At 41.6% G+C, this 15,291-nt stretch overlaps 1 protein-coding gene across 2 annotated transcripts; it reads left to right on the top strand.

Annotated features, from left to right (window-relative positions):
* The first annotated feature begins 876 nt into the window (after positions 1–876).
* Positions 877–14,269, top strand: srprb (SRP receptor subunit beta). Of its 2 annotated transcripts, none has more exons than XM_055646140.1 (7): positions 877–1,049; positions 2,812–2,906; positions 3,986–4,063; positions 6,317–6,399; positions 9,905–10,041; positions 11,922–11,976; positions 13,751–14,269. In XM_055646140.1, exons 1-7 carry the CDS (start codon positions 932–934, stop codon positions 13,965–13,967), a joined length of 783 nt encoding a protein of 260 aa, XP_055502115.1. In that variant the 5' UTR covers positions 877–931; the 3' UTR covers positions 13,968–14,269. The 2 variants fall into 2 exon arrangements, with proteins under 2 accessions (XP_055502115.1, XP_055502116.1); XM_055646141.1 differs by lacking the exon at positions 877–1,049 and adding an exon at positions 1,222–1,270.
* The last annotated feature ends 1,022 nt before the right edge of the window (positions 14,270–15,291 follow it).

The raw sequence follows: 15,291 nt of genomic DNA, 5'->3' as shown, positions 1-15,291 counted from the left end.
CCTATAAATTAATGTAAATTAGATATAAAAATCATGTTATATTGTGAATTATTTGTGAATAATCTTTGGACACTTAGGCTATTTAAAAATGTTAATCTTTCCTTAAGAAATGGGCTTTTGATTATCCAAGATCACAGCTTTTTTGTAATGTCCATTGAAAATCAATAGGGAACAAGATGCTAATTTCCGAGTATGAAAATGGTCATAACTTTTTTAATACTTGAGATATGAAAGTGAATTTGGTGTCAAATTAAACTTATTGTTATGCTTTATCTGATGGGATAAATTGCAGACTTGATTTTTAAAATCTCAAAATGTTGTAACATTGCTACTCTGTACACTCATATCAGCAATGACAGCAACTGTTACTGAATGGTTTGGAATGTTACCTATTCCTTCTCTCCAGAGATGCTGCCTGACCCGCTGAATTAAACCGGCATCTTGTGTCTATCTTTGGTGAAACCAGCATCTGCTGTTCCTTCCTGCACGGTCTGAACCAAAGATGCTCCTCTAGGGTCTTTGGCCTGAACATACGTTGTGCCGCGCGGGTCAGTACACTTCCCATCGTGCCGCGCGGGTCAGTACACTTCCCGGCGTGCCGCGAGGGCCAGTACACTTCCCAGCGTGCCGCGCGGGTCAGTACACTTCCCATCGTGCCGCGCGGGCCAGTACACTTCCCAGCGTGCCGCGCGGGCCAGGACACTTCCCAGCGTGCCGCGCGGGCCAGTACACTTCCCGGCGTGCCGCGCGGGCCAGTACACTTCCCGGCGTGCCGCGAGGGCCAGTACACTTCCCGGCGTGCCGCGCGGGCCAGTACACTTCCCGGCGTGCCGCGCGGGCCAGTACACTTCCCGGCGTGCCGCGCGGGTCAGTACACTTCCCAGCGTGCCGCGCTCCTGCGAGCAAAGATCCGGCGGGCGGGAGCGGGAAGATGGCGGGCGCTTCGGTGCAGCTGTACATGGAATCACTGTGGGAGGAGCTGAAGGAGTATCAGGAGCCGAGCGCGCTCGGGATCGGCGTGGCCGTAGTGGCGGTGCTGCTCACCATAGGTGAGGCTGAGAAAGCGGCGCTGGCGGCCGGATCCGAGTGGGCGAAGCCGCCGTCCGTGCTGCCGACGTGTCCCTCAGGCTGCACCTGGAGCCGGGTCCTGACCCGCCCCCGCCCGTCTCAGCCATGTGTGCCCTTCATTAAGCTGCTCCTCCGAGTCCACGAATGTTTGGGGATTTGCTGTTATCGATGAGGCCAGTGTGGGATCCGCCGGCTGTTGCAGGTGTGGCGGTCGGGGTTGGAGACAACGTGCCCATCCTTGCTTGACACTCTTTGCTTGAACACTGGGCCACCCCGTCCAGTAATTTGTTCTTTCTCAGGCTAGGAATTCTCACGTGGGTATGGATGTTAGATTTGTTGACGCCTGTGATAAGTTTTCCACGTTTCAGAATTACACGCTTGCCTGGCCAGAAATGAGGGCAGAATGCATATAGTATGACTACAGGGTTGGATGTAGAAATTGACATAAGGTCGGTCCATAGTATTAGGTGTTTCGGTGAATGAGGTGACAATGACAGGGCTTGACTATCAAATAGATACCTACGCAAGCTTCACTCAGAGCGGAGGTGATGAAGGCTGAACTTTCCCAGTTATCCTGTAGATGAGCTCCGCTGTAAAATAATATGACAGTGAGAACTATTTGTAATATTGTCTAGGAATGAACTGCTGGTGTAAATCGAAGATAGTCACAAAATGCTAGAGAAACTCAGTGGGAAAGGCAACATCTCTGGAGAGAAGGAATGGGTGATGTTGCTTCAAACTGTCTCTTTATTTTGGAGTGTGTTTTTGCTGCTGCTGCTCCAATCTGGTGTTGCACCTTAATTTGAATTAACTACTAAATTACTAGAGGAGCAACTGTCAAAATTGTTAAACTGATCCTGTTTATTTAGGTGACTTAAAAATCCTGGGAAAAGAAAGTCTTGCAGAAGGTAAACATTTTGTATGACTTTAAGATAACCTAAAGATAGTTGCATCCAACAGAGTGTCATTGTAATATGAAAGCGTGTCAATGTTCAATAAATACTTATAAAATATCTGATGAGTTTAATTGTTCATTGGGGGATAAACCCCGGCAACAATTATTTACTCCCAGTTCAGCAGGTGCAATGGAATATTATGCATCCACCCGAGAGGACAAAGATCAGCCTCATCTAAAAGACTTGGTAACACACCCACATTGGTGCACCAGTGTGTTTCTGTGTCTGAAGTAATGCACATGTGCCAACTGCCAGGCCATTGACAGATATATGTAAAGAAACTGGTAGTTTTTCTGGTATTCTGGTCAAGTTTTCACACAGAAGTGACACATTTTCTTGATAAGTACTGGTGTCAGAAGTTATAGGGAGAAGGCAGGAGAATTGTGTTAAGAGGGAAAGATAGATTAGCCATGATTGAATGGTGGAGTTGACTTGATGGGCCTAATGACCTAATTCTACTCCGAAAACTTATGATCTTTGCTGTATTTACACAGAGCAGTAAACCTTCATGTAGCTAGGATGATATGTCACTTGGCAAAGTGTGGATCTTGCACGATGAAATAAATGTGCTCAGCTGTGGTGGGATAGAAAATTGTTTTCCTTCCAGCCAAAGATTGATAAAGCCATAGGAAGCAAATGGAGCTAAATAGAGCTTTAAATATCAGCAGCTAAAGAATAACAAAATAGTACTAGTCTTGGGATTAAAAGCTGCGGATAGATGTAAAAAAAATTCAAGATAATGGTTTCAAGTTAAGATTATTGATCTATATTTATGCTTTTGTTGCAGTTATTTTCATTCTGCTGCGGAGCAGAAAGAGTAGTCGCAGGGCAGTGCTTCTGACTGGTTTGTGTGATTCCGGGAAGACTCTCCTATGCTGCAGGGTAAGTCTCAGAATCTACGAGAAAATTGTGCCTGATGCATTGCTTTCTTGATGAAGTACCTTTCCTAATTGAGATTATCATAATGTTCCTAATCATGCATTTATTTCCTAACAACTTTTTTGGGGGGGGGGAGTGGATAGTACACTGTCATTTAGGTTAATTTTGCATAGATTGTTTATTTTGTATAGATTGTTTATAGAGTGATTCTATTTGATAAGGACAGTCGTGCTTTAGCCTCTAATGTGCAGTATTATTGGTTGAAAATTAATTGTATTGGAACAGTATGGATTTCTATTGAATATGGCATCCCTGAGTATAGTTTGTAAACATTTGCTTAAAACAATATTTAAATCTTGAGGGAATCCTACATTTAGGGTGTAGGAATGAATTGCAAATGCTGGTATACACCAAAGATAAAAACAAAATGATGGAGTAACTTTGCAGGACAGATAGCATCTCTGGAATAGATGGCGTTTAGGGTCGAGACCTTCAGATTGAGTCAGGGGAGAGGGAGACATCAAGATATGGAAGGGTAAAGTGTGAAATCGACAGATCGAAGGGGACAATGCTCAAAGAAACTGTAGAATGGTTCATTGTTTACTGAGGGAAGGTGACAATGAGGCATGCAAACAGTAAAATTTAATCAGGAGGACAGTGAAACTAGTCGGAGAACTAGGATGGAGGACGAAAGGAGGGAGAGGGAAAACAAGAGTTACTTGAAGTTAGAGGAATGAAATTCATGCCCCTGGGTTTGATGCTGATTATTTGGGGGAAATTCCAGTGTTACATTATATTCCCATCATCTGTGGCTTTATTTTTTGATATTCACACGAAGTAGGTTTTGTACTGTATAATGTTTATATTTTGGTTTTTTTATTTATTTTTTCAGTAGTATATTGGCTCATCATCAGAGTAAATGGCAGATTGTTAACTCACTACTATAATGTCCAGTATAATTATTAATGAAAATGTTGTTTGGAATATGTTTAACAGATGCATATAGTACAAAAAGTCTAACCTTTTTACATATAAACAAAAAATGACCATCCAACCTCTAATATACTTGTTTCTGATTGCAGCTACTGTCAGGGAAGTTTAAAATGACACATACATCTATCACCAGCAACTCTGCATTGTACAAAGTTAAAGGTGACAAGGTAGGTATGTAATACTAATTTACCTGCATATGTTGTAGTACTCTACTTGCCATCATGATGGCATCCTAAACCATGCCTGATTCCAAAATAAGAGGGAAACATAGAATATGGTACCATCCTTCCCTGTAATACACACTGGGCATATTTCAACGGTTTCAAAGGTATTTTATTGTCACGTGTACCAATTAAGGTACAATGATATTTGTATTACCATATATTTTTTTAAAAAGCAACAAAACACACAACTACATAAGTTAACATAAATATCCATCGCAGCAGATTCCTCACTGATGGAAGGCAATAAAGTCTAATCTTCTTCACTCATTTTTCTCCCGCGGTTCGGCTAGTCGAACCATCCGTCGGGGCGATTGAAGCTCCCGAGTTGGGGTGGTCGAAGTTCCAGCGGCTTGGAGCTCCCGAAGTCAGTCTCTAACCAGAGACTGCGAGCTCCACGATATTGAAGTCCGCAGGCTCCTGCAGTTGGAGCTCCAAGGTCGATCCCTGGCAAAGGGATCGGGGGTTCCATGACGGTAAGTCCCGCAGGCTCCCACGGTTGGAGCTCCCGAAGTCGGTCTCCAGCAAAGGCCACCAACTCCTCGATGTTAAGCAGCAGTGCGGACGGAGATACGATACGGGAAAAAAATCGCATCTCTGTCGAGGTAAGAGATTTTTTTAAGTTTTCCCCAATTCCCCATAAAACAAGCTAAAGAATATTAAAACAAACATTTAACACATACTAAACAACAGAGAAGGAAGGGACAGACAGACTGTTGGCGAGGCAGCAATTGCTGGTATGCAGTGAAAATTTGGCTGAATAGTGGACAGAAAGGAATGGTTGTAAAGAATGTTTCTCATTTGAATAAAATTAACACTATAATATATTTTTTACTCAACCATAATTATTTCAAAAATTGTGTTTAATTTATTGCACATTTTCATTTCTATGTTCAAAAGGGAATGTGTAAATGTTTTATGGATTTTGAGTGTGTTGTCAAAGAAAAGCTTACATTTTTCTGATGCATGGCTTGTCTCTTGCGATGCTTTTCAGTCATTAATCGCTCAATTATGTCACTTCATAAGTAGTCAAAACACCAGCCATTTCACACACTTTTAAGATTCCAACAAATGTGATAAAGGTAATTTTATTCTCTTGTTCTGGGACGATTATAAGCAGAGGAAAGGCTAATTTCCCTTATCCATGCAACACAGTAGGTTCATTAATATTTACCTAGAATTGGAGGGTATGAATCTGTTTTAACATCTCATCCGAAAGCTGCCGATTCTAGTTCCTTCATTTATTGCTAAAATTGGACGTTTCAAGGTCCTAATTTTTAGAGCATTTATCTCACAGTGCGCTGTGGCTTTCTTGTGTGTGGACAAATCAGTAGGATATTTTCAATGTCCACTGTAGTACATTAATGACTATTTATAAACCTTCCTTAGATTGCATAGACTTTGTAATATACTTTAAATAATGTTAGTCAAATCTATATTCCCAATGTATACATTTACAATGGTATGAGACAGCCATAAAAATGCGGAACATTTCCACTGTTCTGTTCTTCATAATTTCCACCTATCTTTACTAATGCCAACACCACCCTTTCTTATATCTTCGCTGATACCTACATCCCTTATATAGCACCATCCTATTCAAATGCAGATGATGCAGCACATATCCTTTTACATGCTTTCTTTCCACCAGCATGTTCTCCAAATGCTCTTTCCACAGAAGCAAGGATGTGTGTGTCTTTTCCATTAAAAATCCTTAATTTCCTGTTCATAATGTCCAACGGTTATTACATTATTACCAGGATCTTTTAGTATTTTTCCTTTGGAGTTTCAGATAATGACTTCCTATTTGTAGTTCTTCAAGACCAATCTTTTGCTTCATTACATTCTATTATAATCCTTATTGTCTTACGATTTCAGAAGGTAACGGATCTTATCTATTAATCTTTCTGTCTCATCTCTACACCTTAACACTCTATTATCCTGAGCTGTTCCCAGTTCTGGTGAAATCTCATCGGCTTGCATTCTACTTCTTTCTCCAGAAACATTGCCCATCATGTGATATTTCTTGCAATTTTTGCAAAATTGTATTACTAATGTATTACTAATTAGGTTAAAAAAAAATTGCAATCTAACCCAACTGATTTTGAACATTATGGATTTCAAGATTAGTTAAGGTAGCAAACTAACTAGTTCCTCAAGAGACTGAGGAAACTGCTGAATTTCTGGCTCTTTTCACAGGCCCCTGCCGTTACTTTACACGATCTTCCTGGTCACGAGAGTCTGCGTCATCAATATTTGGAGAAACACAAGAACGATGCCAGGTGAAACATTGTATGCCACCATTAGCTTTCTGTTTCTTCAATGTGAATTTAGATCTAGCATTTGCGTCCTCTCGAGCGCAGTGTATGGTTTGCGTGAGAGCAGATTAACTTCATGGACCAACAGTTCACAAGAAGACCGGGTTTAGAGAATTGTCTGCTGATGAGCATTATTGTTGTTCAATTGGTGCGGTATTCTGTCTTTGGCACCAACTATATTATTTTACACTGCAAGGGCACGTGAAAGGTTCTTTGGGAGTTGCTAGCTTTGAGGGGGTGGAGGTAGGGATATGGAATGTAGACTACTTGGGATTTTTGGATAAGAATAGGATCAACTCTAATTTCATAATTTCTGTCAGGCCTAATATTATAACTGTTAGGTGAACGATAAAGAACTCCCACCATTGCTTTTGGCCTTTTGCCATTTCTTGGGTAACACCAAACAGAATCTAATTCTACATTTTGTGCCACCTGAAGATAGTTTCTCACCATTGTACTAATCTTATCTCTTATTTATATTGCTAACCCACCTTTGTTTTTAATTTTCTCGTGCTTCCAAAATGTCACATCTTTGAATGTTCAGTTGCTCACTTTGGCCCCCCTGTAAATATGTCTGTGACAATTAGATCAAGCTTATTCTCTTACATCTTTTACATTAGTTGAATGATTATCAGAGCTGGCAATTAGTACCAATTTTCTGTATTTTGTACGGAAATGCGATAAGAATACTGATGTACGATTTTGCGTTGTTAAATAAGGATTTTTAAAAAATCTGACCATAGATAATCTAACAACGAGTCACCGCTGTACCGGCCGAGGTTCTGTGGGCAGGTGGGAACAACTGAGATTGGGCCGACTTCTTGTTTCATTAATATACCACTCGCCAATGGAAAAGTAATAACCTGGTGAAATTGACTTAAGATCTTGCTGCTTAATAAACGCAAGGATATAAAAAGTCATACTGTACCTCTAGAAATTATAGCAGATGAAATCTATTAGTATTTTAAATTTGTCCTCTCCCTCTCCCCCCCCCCCCCCCCTCCTCCTCTCCCCCCCCCCCCCCCCCTCTATTACTGAAATCATTTGTCATTTTGCAAAGAAAACTGCATCTTCAGTGCCTTCCTATAGAAGAAGAACCTGGGCCGAAACGACTCCTAATCCATTCCCTCCACAGATGCCGCCTAGCCCGCTGAGTTCCTCCGGCACTCTGTGTTTTTCATTTAACTCTGAGATTAAAGATAGACACAAAAAGCTGAAGTAAGTCAAGCGACTATGGAGAGAAGGAATGCGTGACGTTTCAGGTCGAGACCCTTCTTCAGACAATCACAAGTACTCTCACCGACGAGGGTTCAGTTCAGCACTTCACTGCCTATCCCGCTCCAGGTTTAAACAGAGTGCTGTCAGTTTAACGAGTGGGAATTTAAACAAAGAGCTGTTGGCTGCAGCACTATGGGTTCTAAATGTAGCGTTACCAGCTGGAGCGCTAGGGGCTTTACACATAGCGCTAGGGGCTTTATACATAGCGCTATGGGTCACAGACCTCGGGAAAATTATTGTATAATAATGAGTCTTTGGAGTTCTTTCTCAATAGAAGATGAGCCTTTGATTATTTTTCAGGCAGTGGTAGAATTCTGGATGAGTCTAGTGAAAGGTTACCAGCGGCATTGCAGTAACATTGGGATTGGCTTTGATTTTACAGAACGGAAGTTGGGCTCAAGGGGGAGAGGGTGAAGAGGGGAGAGGGAGGGAGAAAAAAAGGAAGGGAAGAGAGTGGGAGGGAGGGGGAGAGAGGGGAAGGGATAGAGAAGGAGCGAGAGAGGGAGGCTTCCAAAATGGCTTCTACATCATCATCTGGTGCTAAAAGCAGGAAGCAGCCATTCAAACAGCAGTATACAAAGAAACAGAAACTTATAAAATAGGTGCAGGAGTAGGCCATTCGGCACCTTCGAGTCTGCACCGCCATTCAATATGATCATGGCTGATCATCCAACTCAGTATCCCATCCCTGCCTTCTCTCCATACCTCCTGATCCCTTTAGCCACAAGGGCCACATCAAACTCCCTCTTAAATCTAGTAAATGAACTGGCCCCAACTACCTTCTGTGACAGAGAATTCCACAGATTCACCACTCTCTGTGTGAAAAATGTTTTTCTCATCTCGGTCCTAAAAGACTTATATAACCATATAACAATTACAGCACGGAAACAGGCCATCTCGGCCCTACAAGTCCATGCCGAACAAATTTTTTTCCCCTTAGTCCCACCTGCCTGCACTCGTACCATAACCCTCCATTCCCTTCTCATCCATATGCCTATCCAATTTATTTTTAAATGATACCAATGAACCTGCCTCCACCACTTCCACTGGGAGCTCATTCCACACCGCCACCACTCTCTGCGTAAAGAAGTTCCCCCTCATATTACCCCTAAACTTCTGTCCCTTAATTCTGAAATTACTTCCCTCATCCTTAAACTGTGACCCCTTGTTCTGGACTTCCCCAACATCGGGAATAATCTTCCTGCATCTAGCCTGTCCAACCCCTTAAGAATTTTGTAAGTTTCTATAAGATCCCCCCTCAATCTTCTAAATTATAGCGTGTACAAGCCGAGTCTATCCAGTTCTGTAAAGAGATGGCAATGAATGCACTGTCAAGTAAGGTGCGTAGAAGACGTCAATTGGTAGCAAAGTTATGCATTCTTGTACTCATACATGGGTATGACCACGCATGAAAAAACAGCATTTTTTCCAGCAAAATGGCATTGTGTAAAAATGCTGATTTCCTCAGCAAAATACTAATTTTCAGGTACTTTAATACTGAAATATTCTGACAAAACTTGGCAGTTCTGGATTATGTTGCAAAGACTTTGAGCATTTGGATATAGCACCTTTCACTTTGCCATTTCAATATTACCATGACCCTGCTTGCTGCTTGCTACTTGCCCTTGTTCCTGATGACTCTATTTTGGTTACTTTTGGTTCCACTTCCTACCTCTATTCCTTCCTGAATTCTGTTTGAGATTCCCATATCCCTACCTACCTCCACCCCCTCAAACTTAGCAACTCCCAAAAAAAAACTTCCACGAGCCCTTGCATTGGTCAATGATATAGTTGGTGTTGAAGGTTTGCCAAATTGCGGTCAATACCGGTCCCGTCCATTTTTCTTTAATCAATGTTTCCAATGCAAGTTTGCATTGGTTTCAAGACATTACTTAACTAAAATATTGGTATGTAAGCTGATCGATATGTTGATTGATTATTGACCATTTTACTTGAAGCATTAGAAATATTCTTTGGAGGCATTAGTGAGCCATTGGATTTATCTTTCGTGCTGTGTTATTTGTGAATGAAAGCATAGAATTTAATTTGATTCCTACTATTTATTTCTGGTATTAAATATGTAAGTAGCCGAAGAACAGCAAAAATAAAGTAGGATTCTACCATTTGGAAAAGAGCCTAAACTGCTGAGAATGGGTGAGTGTGGGCATAATTCAGTGTTCTTTTCACACAGAGCTATTGTCTTTGTAGTGGACAGCGTGTCGTTTCAAAAAGAAGTGAAGGATGTTGCTGAATTCCTCTACATGTTGCTAACTGATGCAGTGATTGTGAAGAATGCACCTCCATTTCTAATAGCTTGTAACAAGCAAGGTGAGGTGATATTTGTCCTATTCAAAAGATTCCATTCTGAATGTTCCCTAAAATGCTTTCTTCACTTACAACTTGTCAGTGCTTCAGATGTGAACGTTGCTTTCTGCACTGGTTTTGTGGTTGGGAGGTCTTGAATCCCAACCCGTCAGTAGGACTGCAAAGGTAATTCTATACTTACATGAAGGTTCAGTCTGGAAGATATCGTTAAATCTGAAATGCATCTTGTATCTTCCATTTGGAACATATAAAAAATTGAAACCTGACTAGCCAAATAATGTCAACCTGGATGTTGCAAGGTGAATCAAGCAGAATTATCTACCTGTGATCCCATACCATTGACACTTACTTGTGTTGGATGCTGAGGGCTGACAAGATAACCACTGGAGGTGTCGGGCAACTGGCACTGAGGCCTTGGCAGTGCCTTCTGGATCTGGAGGGCTCCTGCCTGACAAATCCACCACGCATTGATTGGAGCAATGGGAGTGTGTCTCTGCTTTCCAGTAGTCTTCAAAATGACATGGAGTTCTTTCAGTAATTAACGTTTTAAAGTATTAAAATGAAGGTAATTAAAATAGCCGTTAGCTTTCCATGTTTTGTCCCATTTAATCTGGTGTGGTTTCCTTTAGTGACTCGGCATGAAATTAGGCCCTTCAACCCATCAAGTCTGCGGACCATCGATTACCAGTTCTGTTAACCCACTTTCTCACATTGGGGGCAATTTACAATGAACCTACAAAGTAGCCCGTTTTTAGTATGTGTGAGAAAGATCACTTGGAGGAAACATGCGTGATCACAGGGCGAACATGCTAACTTCCACACAGATAGTACCTGAGGTCAGGATCAAACCCTGTTCTCTGGTGCTGTGAGGCAGCAGTTCCACCTGCTTTGCCACTATGGGATCTGAAACCCCTATTCAGATAAATGGGATTGCAGCTCCGTTGCTGTTCCCACTGAGATGGATGATACTGGAGAATCCCAGCGTGATTGGGATCTTGAATCCCAATGGAATGGACAAATAATAGTCGGTGGCTCAGCACATCAGAGGCACCCTGCGGCAAAGATACTAGAGGAGCTCCTCTTGTATCTTTGTTCTGCGGGTCACTGAAATTTGAGTGGCAGGGATAGCGATCCATTGGGTAGAATTCTGGGTATATGATCTTAAATTGCAAGCAATTGCAACTGCAATTCCTAGCAGTTACTATGTCAATGTTTTAAGTAATTTTCATCAAAATCCCAAACCAGCAAATGGCATATATGTAGAACCCTTTTAAGTAACTGCTGTCAATTGTAACATGTTCTGTTACATTTGCACATTCAACCAGGAAAAAAATGGAGTATTGTCTTGTGGTTCATTCACCAATGGATTTCCTTGTACACTCATAGGAGATGGAGGTAGAATTAGGCCATTCGGCCCGTCCACCATTCAATCATGGCTGATCTGTCTCTCCCTCCTAACCCCATTCTCCTGCCTTCTCCCCATAACCTCTGACACCCGTACTAATCAAAAATCTATCTATCTCTGCCTTAAATATATCAACTGACTTTGCCTCCGCAGCCATCTGGGCATAAAGTTCCACAGATTCACCATCTTCTGACTAAAGAAATTCCTCATTTCCTTCATAAAATAATGTCCTTTTATTCTGAGGCTATAACCTATAGTCCTAGATTCTCCCATTAGTGGAAACATCCTCTCCACATGCATTCTTTCCAATCCTTTCATTATTCTGTACGTTTCAATGAGGTCCCCCCTCATTCTTCTTAACTCCAGCGAATATAGGCTCAATGCCGTCAAACGCTCATGTTAACCAACTCATTCCTCAGATCGTTCTTGTAAACCAGTAGAATTAAAATGTAAATGTTGTCCTTCTATTGAATTCCAGATGTGACTATGGCCAAATCTGCAAAATTAATTCAACACCAACTGGAAAAGGAGCTGTAAGTATTGTCTCGCAGGCGCGATGTTGGAATAAAAAAGGGTAAAAGACCATGTGTGATTTCAGAGTTCTGAAGGTACTACATATTCAGTGTACTGCTATGCTACAAATATTATCAGATTTATAGAATTAATTACAGTCTGAAAGTAAGCATGCAGATACTGCAGGCAGTGAAGAAAGCGAATGGTATGTTAGCCTTTGTAACAAGAGGAATCGAATATAGGAGCAAAGAGGACCTTCTGCAGTTGTACAGAGCCCTAGTGAGTCCACACCTGGAGTATTGTGTGCAGTTTTGGTCCCCTAATTTGAGGAAGCACATTCTTGCTATTGAAGGAGTGCAGAGTAGGTTTACAAGGTTAATTCCCGGGATGGTGGGGCTGTCATACGCTGAGAGAATGGAGCAGCTGGGCTTGTATACTCTGGAGTTTAGAAGGATGAGAGGGTATCTCATTGAAACATATAAGATTGTTAATGGTTTGGACACGCTAGAGGCAGGAAACATGTTGGGGGAGTCCAGAACCAGGGGCCACAGTTTAAGAATAAGGAGTAATAAGGGCTCTGTAAATTGGCCCTGGTGTGTAGGGAGTGATTTTCTCACAGTGGTGAGTCTGTGGAATTCTCTGCCTCAGGGCGGTGGAAGCAGGTTCTCTGGATGCTTTCAAGAGAGCCAGATTGGGCTCTTAAAAATAGCGGAGTCATGGAATATGGGGAGAAGGCAGGAACAGGGTACTGATCGGGGATGATCAGCCATGATCACATTGATTGGCCTACTCCTGCACCTATTGTCTATAACAACGGGTCCAGTTGAATACAATTGTGGCGTTCCTGGGACTTGCTTTTCTGTTTACATCGCTAGCTTAGGTTCCAGAAGATATATATTTCATCATCTAATTTTATATTCTGTATTTTAATTATATTTCTGAAGTTGGTATCTAAGTTGTTTTCTATATCTAGGCTGTGAATAATGTTTGTATGGTGAAAACATGTCACCCGTTCCGTATAACTTTAAGTGATTTGCATTTGATGTTATACAGAACAAGTGAAATGCATTCAATAAGAATACGTAAAAGCACAAGAAAACACAGGGGGCAGGACACTCAAGCCGTAAACCATGTTGACTAGGTTTAATTGGATTAAACTCTCAAGTACTAGTTATTTCTTTCTTATTATAGACCTCGGCAACATAACTTAAAGTTGCAGTTTCTTGCTATTTTTGCAACCCTCACTTTGTGAACAAGGGCATTGTGTATAGAGATGGCCAATCTGTCGATACTCCCCTCTCCCTTGGATTTTTGATTAATGTCATTTCATGCATTTACTATCTGCAGTTACCTGGATGCAGACCATTGGGTACTGGTGACTTGTCTGCCTTCAATCCTAATAGTTTATATAATTTATTTTTCCTATCGAGTTCCTCTTTATAATTGGGCTACATTTTGCATGTGTTATTAAATAGAAGCATCAACATACATTATCTTCAACTTTGCCTCTTGCTGAAGGAATGAACAAGTTTTACTGTAGTGTGACTCGGCATATGCTCAACCTTTCAATTAAATGCAAAATTGTTGTTTTCTGAAATTCTTAAAGATTATATAATGTTTAACTTAACACAATTGAGGACGATCTGTAGAAGTCTGATGTCCAATATTTGTGCTTAAAGTTGGTTTACAGCTGTCCTGTGAGGAGGGTTAAATGAACTAATGTTTGCTTAGCCTTTTTATTGGCCATCAATTTTTATTATAATATTCAGAACATTTTTTTTTTTTCTCTCACAGAAACACTCTGAGGACAATTCGCTCTGGTGCACCCAAGGCCTTGGATGGATCTGGCATTGCTGGCTCGGTACCCTTAGGACGGAAGGGCAAAGAGTATGACTTTTCCCAGGGACCGATGAAGATCGAGTTTGCAGAGTGCAGTGTGAGAGGGAACAAAGGAGATGAAGGCGAGGCAGACATTAGCGTTTTAGAAACATGGCTTGTTAAAGTAGCATGAAATAATGTCAAAGGGAACGTGACATGCTGTCTGTGAAGACCATGGATACTTAATGGTGACCTGTAGAAGTACTGAGATTGTATAATCCAGAAGTCGTACTTTTGATGCTGAGGGTTTGGGGGAAAAAAGCAGATATTGGCTGTGTGGTGCTTGCTGTGTATGTCTACCTTGAGTTGATCATACTGATATTTCCTACATTTAGGAATATTGATGTTATCCGTGCTTTTGTATTGCTTGTTGTTAACTTGCCAACAACTCGTCTTGTTCATTTGTAAGCAAATAAAATAATGGATATAAACTGACCTTCATGACAATGCATGCATTCTGTCGGGATAATTTTATTTTGTAAAATTATTTATCACGTTGGTCAGGCAGCATCTGTGGAGGGACAGATGATGCTTCAGGTCAATATCCATCAGACTGGGAGTAGACGGAAGAAAAAATGGTGGCGGAGCAAAGCCTTGAAAGAGATAGGTAGATACATGTGAGAGGTGAAAAGGAGACAAGGGTATTGATAAGGTGTGAAACATGAAATCGAAGGAAGGTATATGTGTGAAAGGGAATGGGAGGGGTTAAAAGGAAATGTGGGATTTGGGGATGAGAAATGAGTATAAGGGAAGAAGGAGCACAGAGTGGGTGAAATGGGTATGGAGTGGGTAGGTGTGGGGCAAAAAGAGAGTATTACCTGAAATAGGAGAATTCAGTTCAAATTGATGGGTTCTCACCTACCCAAGTGGAATACGAGGTGCTGTTCTTCCAATTTCCAAGTGGATTCACTCTGGCAATGGAGGAGGCCAAGCACTGAAAGTCTGGGAAGAGTTAAAAGGGTTTGCAACTGGGAGCCTCAGCCTTCGCAGACAGCATGTATATGGAGAAGCAGTGGTCCCCCCCCCCCCATCTACACTTTGTCTTGCTGGTGTAAAGGAGGCCACAACAGGAGCACTGAATGCAATAGACAAGGTTGCAAGGGAAGCACATCTCACCTGGAAGAGCTGCCGGTGACCCTGGATTGAAGTGAGAGATACAGGGACACATGTTGCATCTCCTGTGGTTCCAGGGGGAAAGTGCCTGGGAAGGGGGTGGACAAGAATGAACAAAGAAGTAGAGAATTCCTCTGCCACTTTTTTTTGAGCAAGATTCCAGCATCTGCGATATCTCGTGTTGCTATAATATACCACATTATGGGGTTTTTTCCCCAAGCGGTAAACAAGTTGGTAATTGTTTGCAGTAAAACTGAGTGAATGCAAAGTTTTGTTCATTCAAATTAATATTCACTTGCTGTTGCGCACTAGACTGCCTGGTTAGAGTGTAGACTGATTCTTTG

Source organism: Leucoraja erinacea, chromosome 14 (genome assembly GCF_028641065.1).
Source record: "Leucoraja erinacea ecotype New England chromosome 14, Leri_hhj_1, whole genome shotgun sequence".
NCBI classification, from domain to species: Eukaryota; Metazoa; Chordata; class Chondrichthyes; order Rajiformes; family Rajidae; genus Leucoraja; species Leucoraja erinaceus.
This window is presented reverse-complemented; position numbering and strand designations above follow the sequence as displayed.